The sequence below is a fragment of the Bison bison genome, unplaced genomic scaffold (genome assembly GCF_000754665.1).
Source record: "Bison bison bison isolate TAMUID 2011002044 unplaced genomic scaffold, Bison_UMD1.0 scf7180017864105, whole genome shotgun sequence".
In the NCBI taxonomy this organism is placed as follows: domain Eukaryota; kingdom Metazoa; phylum Chordata; class Mammalia; order Artiodactyla; family Bovidae; genus Bison; species Bison bison.
In genome coordinates, this window is record NW_011494677.1 from 1,306,649 (window position 1) to 1,316,418 (window position 9,770).

Consider the following 9,770-nt stretch of genomic DNA (forward strand, 5'->3'; position numbering starts at 1 on the left):
GAGGGGGCTGTCTGCGCCGTGGCCCGCTCGGGTCTGCGGGGAAAGTCCGGTGGCCGGGTCCCTGCTGAACGCACGGAGATGCGCGGGACCCGAGAGACGATCCGATCGCCGGCGAGACCTTTCCGCGCAGACACTTCGTCTCCACCACCGCATGCCCGGGGCTGGGGCCTGCGGATGAATCAAGCGATCAGGGGTGGCTGGTATGACATCTTGCCACTTAGAACTCTTCTGAGGAGCCTGTACTGAGAGCCCGAAGTGTCCCCCTGCTGTCGTCCTGGGTGAGAGCCTCTTACCCCGGTGATCGCCCATCAGGGAGCCGCGCCTTGCCCTTTGATCCAGGCGAGAAGCCTGCAGCTTGCACAGGCACCCGGAAGGTGAAGGATGGAGGGGCAATTACATCCCAGTCTCTTTTCACTCCAGGGCGAAGTCCTGAGCCTTTTCATCACCAGTCGCTTCACCCAAAGGTCCTTCCCCTGGACAACAGGCTAGTCTACGCTGAGGGGCGGTGGGCCACGGGGCTCAGAGGCAGGGGGTCGCAAGTCTGGGCTCTTCAGCCACAGGCCTGGACTATCCTTGAACCTTGCCAGGCTATTTCAGGTTCTCCTGTCCAGCCTGCCTAGCTGATAAAGGTGTGTCATCCCACCCCACCCCACCCTACCCCTCCCGGGGCCACGGGTCCACCCATGGGATTGTCTCAGGCACGTTCCCTCGGGGGGCCCTTTTTGTGTCCTCTCCCCTACCTTGGGGCTCTGCACTGCAAAACAGGGGCCCCTTACACCCCACCCATCTGCAGAGGCCAGAGGGGCACTCGGCATGGGCAGGCAATTCTGGCAGTTCCTGGAGCAGCCCAGACTGAGTTACGGGCGGGCTGATAACTCCCCCGGGACTTGCTGCCTGGCCGTGGGATGTGAAGCTGCCACTGGCTCCACCGAGGCAGCCTGGACAGCCCAGTCCAAGAGGACAGAGAGATCAGTGTTTCCTGGCACCAACTGCACACCAGGCCATGGCATCTCATTCGCGATGAATAGGCCCACAGTGTAGGGGTCATCTGGTCCGCTGGTTCCCAACCCCGACGGGCATGAGAATCGCCTGCCTACCTTGTCAGCGATTCCCAGGCCCTTGCTGACCTGATCATTAGCATCTCCAGGACCAGAGCCCAGGGCCTCTCTCCACCTCTGGGGAGTGACTGAGATGATCACTCTATGTGTCAGACTATAGCCGCGGTCCCTAACCCCGGGGCCACAGACTGGTACTGATCCGTAGCCCATAGGAACCAGGCTGCATAGGAGGAGGTGAGCAGCAGGTGAGCAACTGAGGCTCAATCTGTGTTTACGGCCGCTCTCCATCACCTGCATTACTGCCTGAGCTCCGCTTCCTCTCGGATCAGCGGTGGCAGCATTAGATTCTCATAGGAGCACAAACCCTCACCCTAGAATCAAGGCAGAATATCATGAGATTGCCACTACATAGAAATAAAGTGCGCAATAAATGTAATGCACTAGAATCATACAGAAACCACCCCCCACCCTGTCCGTGGAAAATTTGTCTTCCATGAAACTGGTACCCAAAAAAGTTGGGGACTGCTGGACTGTAGCACCCAGTGACTTAATCAGTCACTAATCTGGGTGCTGCTGTGGAGGTATTTTGAAGATGTGGTTTTAACATCTACCGATGAATCTATCAGTTGACTTTAAATAAAGGAGATGACTTTGCTAACATTGGTGGGCCTTGTCCAACCATTTGAAGGGCCTGAGAGTAAAAACCGAGGTTTTCCAGAGTAGTTCTGCCTTCAGACTGCAGCATCCATTCCTGCCTGACTCTCCAACCTGCTGACCGGTCCTACAGATTTTGGATTTTCCAGTCCCCACAATTCACACTACAGTCCATGGGATCACAAAGAGTCAGACACAGCTGAGTGCATGCACACACACACACACACACACACACACACACAATTACATGAGACATTTTCTTAAAATAAATTTATGTTGTTGTTTAGTCACTAAGTTGCGTCCAACTCTGAGATCCCATGGACTGTAGCCCGCCAGGATTCTCTGTCCCTGGGATTTTCCAGGCAAGAATACTGGAGTGAGTTGCCATTTCCTTCTCTAGGGGTTCTTCCTGACCAAGGGATCAAATCCACTTTAACAGAAGTCTCCTGCATTAGCAGGTGGATAAAGAAATAATTTCTTAGAATTCCCCTGCAGTCCAGTGGTTAGGACTTGGCACTTTTACTACCATGGGGCTGAGTTCAATCCTTGGTCAGGGAGCTAAGATCTAGAAAGCTTTGCTGTGTAGCTAAAATATTTAACTACTAACTAAATGTATGTTTATGTAAGGCTCAGACATATCTGACTCCTTGCAACCTCATGGACTGCAGCCTGCCAGGCTCCTCTGTCCACGGAATTTTTCAGGCAAGAATACTGGAGTGGGTTGCAATTTCTTTCTCCAGGGAGTCTTTGCAATCCAGGAATTGAGCCTGTGGCTCTTGCATCTCCTACATTGGCAGGTGAATTCTTTACCACTAGTGCCACCTGGGAAGCCCAACTGACTGACTAATTTCTTTGCCTATTTATATAAGGACACACACATTCATCTCCTTTCGGTGCTGTCTCCCTCTGCAGAAGGCTGACTGATATAGCGGTGCTCAGCCAGGCTCGAGGCCCTGGGCTCCTCCAGCCCCGCACTGCCTCTCCATCCTGGGGAAGTGCGGGCGCCTGCTGAACCCAGCATCCCCTTCTGCTTCCCCTCCTCTGAAAACCCAGGTGGCCGTGTCACTGGGCTCTTTGATATTTTTTCCTTCTCCTGAAACACCGTGGGTATCGCCCACACCCAAGGATCATAGAGTTTAAAATCCAGAAGGCACTTTACAAACCACCCTGTCTCTCCACTTTTAACCAATGAGCAAACCTAAGGCTCCATCTGACCCCACCTCGCACCACTCCCCAGTCATGCTGCCCTCTTTGGGCGCCTCAAACTTACCAGCCAGACTGGACCCCAGGGCTTTCCAACCTGCTGCTGCCTCTGCCTCCAGAAGGCTACCTGCCGGTCAGCTTCCTCCCTCCCAAGGGCTCGGGCTCCATCAACTCCAGCAAGGCCTTAACCTCACTACATCAAATAGCATCTCCACTCCAGAGCTTTCTGTCCCCCTTTCCCTGCTGGCTGTTTTTCTCTGCAGCATTCAGGGTCTCCTGATTTATTGTTCAGTTCTTGGCTATTGTCTGGGTCCTGTCCGTGGCAGGTGAGTTCCATGGGGCAGACACCTGGCCTGCTGTGTTCATTCTTGACGCCCAGCGTGCAGCCTGGCACACAGAAGGGGCTCAAGAAACATCTGGAGAGCGGACAACTAGGTGATTCCTAACATGGCAGGGGCATTTAGTCATTACCCCAACTCCCATCCCACTGTTCTCTGCCTGCCTCCATGGTTTGACAGGGGCCCCTAGTGGCTCAAACGGTAAAGATTCTGCCTGCAGTGTGGGAGACCTGGGTTTGATCCCTGTGTCGGGAAGATCCCCTGGAGAAGGAAATGGCAACCAACTCCAATATTCTTGCCTGGAGAATCCCACGGACAGAGGAGCCTGGAGGGCTACAGTCCGTGGGGTCGCAAAGAGTCGGACACGACTGAGCGACTTCACTTTCACTTTCAGCGTGGTTTGAATGCACCTGCAGTGCAGTGATTCAGGTCCCCGTGGGTACTGTAGGTTTGCGTGGGGTGGCGGGGAGAGGGCCATCTTCTCATCTTCATCAGAAAATCTACCCTCCTGGGACTGAAGGATGACCCAGCAGACGCAGCAAGCAGGCAGACCCAGCATGTCTGGGGCTGATGAGGCAAGACGGAAAAGCTGGAAGCATGTCCTAGAGGCTTCCAGAGGCTTCTGCGGTTAGTCTTTCTCCAAAAGATCCCTGGAGGGAGCATCTGGTTTCTGGCATTTCAGCCCTCTAAGACCTGGGCTGAGTGCAGGAATTATAGCTCTCGAGTGCTTAGCTGCTCCTGAGAGAGAAAATCTTTCCCTTTTTGTTGGTACCTAACAAGTGTTTTTTTTTTTTGCTTTTATACAAAGGTTTTTTGTTTTTAATTAATAAAACATTTTGTTTAAAAAAAATACTCTGTGAGAAAAAAATAACTATAAAATGCAAACTTGTTGTTATCTTTTAGTTGTTAAGTCATATCCAACTCTTTGAGACTCCCATGGACTCTATCTTGCCAGGCTCTTCTGTCCATGAGATTTCCCAGGCAAGAACAGAGGGATGGCTTTCCATTTTCATCTCCACGAGTGTTTTTTTAAACTTATTTTAAATTTTTGGCTGTGTCACTTGGCATTCGGGATCTTACTTCCCTGATCAGGGATCATATCTGTGCCCCCTGCAGTGGACACTCAGAGTCTCAACCACTTGGACTGCCAGGGAAGTCCCTAATGAGTCTTTTAAAAAGGAATTTGGTGGCAGCCCTTCCTCCCTGTTGGAGCAGACTGGTCATGGCTGTGTGTGTTCACGGCCAGCATCCCGGGACCCCTCCCAACTCCAAGATGCCCAAATCACACGGAACACGCTCTGCCTTGCCACCCCCACGAACCCAGCCAGGCCACTAAGCTTTCCCCGAGCCCCAAGGGAACTGGGAGAGGGGCTTGCCCTTCTCTTGGGAAGTGGGCATCATAGAGACAACCTCATGAGATTATTGTCCCGGTTAAAGATCTCACATAGATACTGCTTCTCTCCTACCCTTGAACTTTCTAGGCTTCCCTGAGCCCTCCTTTGGACTTCACAGAAACTCCGACCTGCTTCATTTTTCTATGTATGGCATGGTCTGTGGGCTCACGAGACGGTAATCTCTTTGGCTCTTTGAAAGGAGGCGTCCGCCTTATCCTTGAGTAGCCTCCATCACTCTGATCTAAGCTTTTTAGGCAAAATGGTACTGGAGGGGACAGGGCCCTGCTGGAGGCCTTGGGAATGCCCAGGGGGTGGAAGCAGAGATGGGAGATGGCGGTGGGGGGCTTGGAGGTAGGGGAGATAGAGAGGGTCCGGCTCCAGCAGGGACAGGAGGCCCAGGTGTCCCGTGGAGAAGACAGGACCCAAAGCTGTTGTACAGGCTGTGGATCAGAAGCTGCCAACTGAACGGGGAACTGAGAGAGGGCTCAATTCAATCCTCTCCTTTGGTACGGACTTTGCCCGTGATGGAGGCAGGTCCCCAACTCGGGGAAGGAGCTTCTCTCGGGCTAGCAGGACCCTTGCCAAGCGAAGGCCCCACCACCAGCTCCAGCCCCACAGGGCAGCTGATGCAACAGTAATCAGGGTGGTGGGGGAACAGGGAGCAGGAGAATTGGACGTGACCCGCTGTCCCCACCCTTGGCCAGGACTCTGGCCCCTGGGAGCTTTGTTTATTGCTTGTGTTTAGGGAAGCAGGAAAGAGGCCCCAGTCACACTAAACCCTCCCTCTGCCCGGTCTGCTGGGCCCCCAGCTGGGAGGGGGCGGTGGCTTCTGGCCAGTTAAGGGGTTTGGCCCTTGGAGCTAATTGCTCATTAAAGAGCGTTAATGAGCTTCCCACAGCCCCACCCCTGCCTGGACCAGCGAGGTGTCCCCAGGCCTCTCTGCTGTCCCCGGGGAGGGAGCGGGTCTCTCTTTCCCAGACCAGCCCCTCCGCCCTCCACTTGGTGGTCAAGTCCAACTGTGGGCCCTGCTCCGCCAGCAGGTTCTGGGTCGCATTGCCCCTTGGCAGTTAGCACCCCTCATTCTCCCTGGCCCACCCCGCCTGAGCACTTACAGTTTCTCCAGCAGGGACAGTCCCAGGAAGGCTCCGCTCCGGAGGCCAGTGATCTTGTTGTTGCTCAAGAGCCTGGAGAACCGGGGAGAACACAGATGGGAGAAGAACACTTGCCTTCTGCGTAAGTGGCGCCCCCTGACGTTGTGCAAGGAGCAGCCCCACCCTGGGCTCTAGGAGACCACGGGGAGGAGCCAGCCAATAGCTCGGGCAGAATACAGTCAGCCCACTGAGCCCCAGCTCCGCCATGTCAACCTGCCCGGGATCCCGCAGCCTGGATCTGACTTGGGCTCCATATAACCAGGCATGCTACTCTGTTTCCACCTGGGAATCACAGGCCCAAGCCCACAGCCCCACCTTTCTCCCCCACCCCGATAGCTCTGTCTTGCTCAAGCCGTCAGCCTTGACCTGAGGACAGTGATGGGCAGAAAGGTCTAGCAAGTAGAACAAGAAGCCCAGTAGGTGTGGGGGCAAGTGGAAGGGATTGCCCTTCCTTGGGGTCTCCATCACTCTGGGAGCTCAGGGCCTCACCAGAAGGGGACCCCTCCCTCCCTGCCCTCAAAGACCCCCAACTCAGAGGAACAGAGTGCCTGTGCATCCCTAAGCCTGTCTACAACCTTGACAAGAAACTGATGGAGTCCTGGGCGCCCCCCGCTCCAGGGAGCCCAAGCCTCAGGCTCTGCCTCTGAGTCTTTGTTTATTTATTTGTTTGTACTGGTGGGAGGCGGAAAGGGGGCCCCAAGTTCCTGACGGAACCCACTCTGCCCACCCACTCAGTCTTTCTCTGCCAGGCTCCCCGCTGGGAGGAGAGAGATCCAGACCAGTCAAAGGGCTCATCCCTTGAGTTAATTGCTTATTAAAAAGCTTTAATGAGGGACTTCCCTGGTGGTCCAGAATTTAAGACTTATGCTTCCACTATAGGGGGCATGGGTTCGATCCCTGGTTGGGGAACTAAGATCCTACATGCCATGTGAGACCAAAAAAAAAAAGGCTTTAATGAGCCTCTCAGCCCAAGCTCTTGCAAAGGGTTTCCCATCTTTGCTCTGAGCAGTGGAGAGCAGACCTGGGAAGGCCAGAGGGGCAGGCCTCCGGCCTCCTCTCCAGTGGGCAGCCTCGGGGCTGGACAGTAAGAGAGAGGGCAGGGGGCAGGGACTGGGCATGATAGGGGCTGTCCGAGCTCTGTGCAAAGCCTCCTGGAAGTGGGTGGGTGCACATACCAGCCCAACAGTGAGAGGACCCCAGACATCTGCGCTACTCCAAGTTCAAGGGGCATGTGGAGGGCAGACCGTGGCCGGATGGAGGCACGGGCGGGAAGGGCTTTGTGGGTGAAGGGAAAGAGGTGCAGCTCATCTCCTTCCCTGCTTTCTCCGCTCTGCAGAGAGGCCCCCTCCTCCCCTCCTGGACCCCGCCTCACTGTCTCTCCACCTCATCATCCACAGTGACCATGTGGACGGGTTCCGGGGAAGTGCTATGTTTCCAAAGTGCTTCACACACACACACACACCTTGATATTTCAAAAAGCACATCACAGTAGTCATATATGAATACTTAGAACTTTCTTGAACCCCTTTATTCTCATTTTATGCGTTTTGTTCTTGTTCCATTTAGTTGCCAAGTCGTGTCCGACTCTGCGATTCCATGGACTGTAGCCCGCCAGGCTCCTCTGTCCATGGGATTTCCCAGGCAAGAATACTGGAGTGGGTTGCCATTTCCTCCTCCAGGCGATCTTCCCAAGGATGGTTTTGTTTCCCATTACCTATGGTGGCTGATTGTAAATAATATTGTCAGTTCTTACAGCTCTAAGGGTCTGGTGGGGCTGGGGTTGCCCCCTTGGTGGTGACAGGCTCCTGATGGCGTGAGTTTTAAATCCAAACCTGCCCCTCGTCATCTGCACCTCATTTCTTCATATAGCCTCAGGGCCTGAGGCTCAGAGGCTGCATTAACTGTCAAAAAAAGGCGAGAGGACCCCTCAGTATCCTTATGTGGGGGAGAGATCCTGAAATACCAGGAGGAAGGGTGAGAAAGGGCATCTGTTTCAGCCTCCCCCACCCCAAGGTCTCTCCAGGGATGACTCCTGCCTAGGTCTTGGGAGGAAGACAGATTAGGATGCTGATGGGGGTGGGGAGCACAGGGAAGGGTCAGGGGTATGGAAGGACAGAGGAATGGGGGAGCCAGGTTATCACAGCCCAGAGCACCAAGGGGGAAGCCTGAGAACACTGCCAAACTTGAATGGCGTACGGACCTGTTAAAGGGAGCGGAAAGCTGTTTTATTTCCTGCAAATATATCTGTGGATCCCAGTTTGAGAAACATTGACCTTAGGAATGAAAATAAATACCTTCTAAGAAAAAATTATCTCAAAATTATCAGCAAAAGATTTTTGTTTACAGATCGCTGAATTAAAAACAGAAAATTAAAAAAGTCTCCAATTCCCAAATCCCTAATATTAAAACTCAGGATTGTAACTGGAGAACCCCATCCAGACACGTCTAGAGGTAGTGTTGGGGAGTAGGTACCCCACATTCCCCAGACTCTTCAGCCTTTAACCCTTGAACACCTTTCAGATACCCCAAATTTAACCCAGAGTCGGTCAACAGAGGTAGAACGCCAGCTGCACATGTAATTCAGAACGTTCTAGCAGCCACACTTTTTAAAAGTTAAAAATTAAGTTAATCTTAATAATAGACTTTATCTCAGTGCATCCAAAATGTTATCATTTTAACATGTAATACATATGTTATTATGTATTATAAATATATAATTATATTATAAATAGAAAACATTACATATATATTATATATACTTATATATTATAAATACACAATATAAATTATATACATAACAAAAATTATGAATGAGCTATTTTCCTTCTTTTTGTACTGTCTTGGAATCTGGTGTGCAGTGTCCTCTTCCAGCACAACTTAATTTAGACCAGCCACATTGCAAGTACTCGGAGGCCACATGGGGCTGGTGACCTTAACCCTCATCCCTGATCTAGTCTGCTTGTAGCCAGCACCGCCCCCCACGAGGAAGTCTGGGCTGCCGGGGAGATCTCGAGGCAGCCGGGGTGCTGTGTGCGTAGGTGTGTATGTGTCTGTGTGTGTCTGTGTGCGTGTGGCCTGGGAGCAGAGCAAAGGATGGGGCCCAGCACCCGAGGCAGGTGAGGCTGAGCCTCTGGTCCAGGAGAGCTCCCTCCTGGCTCCCGCCCCCTCTGAAGTGGGCTCTGTGGGCCGGGGAGGAGAGGGCACAGCAGCGTGGGAGCAGGGTTGGCTGCAGCCCATGCAGCTGGCTGGGCCAGCCCAGTGCAAACTCCCAGCCTGGAGAGTCTTGAAATGAGATTTTTTTTTTTTCTTGTGTTCGAGAACATGCTCTCCCAATCCCCTACCCTCTAAGCCACTCACAGAAGTGGGGACCCCAGGCCAGCATCACTGCATCTTCCCCCTCCAATGGACCCTCTCTTGCCACATCTCCAGTTCTTGGAAAGACATCACTGATACCATTATGGTTTAGCCCCCAAGTAGCCAAAATTGGATCTTTTGGTCTTAACAACCTAGATCAGGCTGAGGAGATTTTATTTTCGTCCCAGAGTGTGGGGACTGAAATAATGGTGTCTGCGGGTTCAGTTCTTCGGAGGTGCCCCTTGTGTGTCTGGCCAGGAATTTGGGACCGCGTTTGGGGGAGGTAGGAAGCTGGCAGTCACAAGGCTGCTCATGGGGGTAAATGAAACACACACACACACACAGCCTCATCCATTAGGAAGCAAAATGTTCCCACCACACACGGCTCCCATGGGAGGCAAACAGGCAGGGCGGCCCCAAGCTTCTGTCCAGAGTCACAGACACGGTGCAGTCTTGACCCCTTCTTCCTAATACTCTCAGCCACCTCTCTCTCCCAACAACCTCTGCAGCAGCAGCCTTCCCAGCCCAAGTACAGTGTGCCCGCCAGGAGGGTTTTCTTCCCAACCACGCCACTTGCCTCTCCGGCTGGCCCAGCTCAGCATCCTCAACATCTTCCTC

General features: G+C 53.2%; 1 protein-coding gene across 1 annotated transcript in view; it reads right to left on the reverse strand.

The window, feature by feature from the left end:
• GPR124 (G protein-coupled receptor 124) overlaps positions 1–9,770 on the reverse strand; it is a 46,638-nt gene that overhangs the window by 15,744 nt on the left and 21,124 nt on the right. The window contains exon 4 of the mRNA XM_010838849.1: positions 5,760–5,831. Coding sequence (XP_010837151.1) covers positions 5,760–5,831 — 72 coding nt within the window. The remainder of the gene's footprint in view (positions 1–5,759; positions 5,832–9,770) is intronic.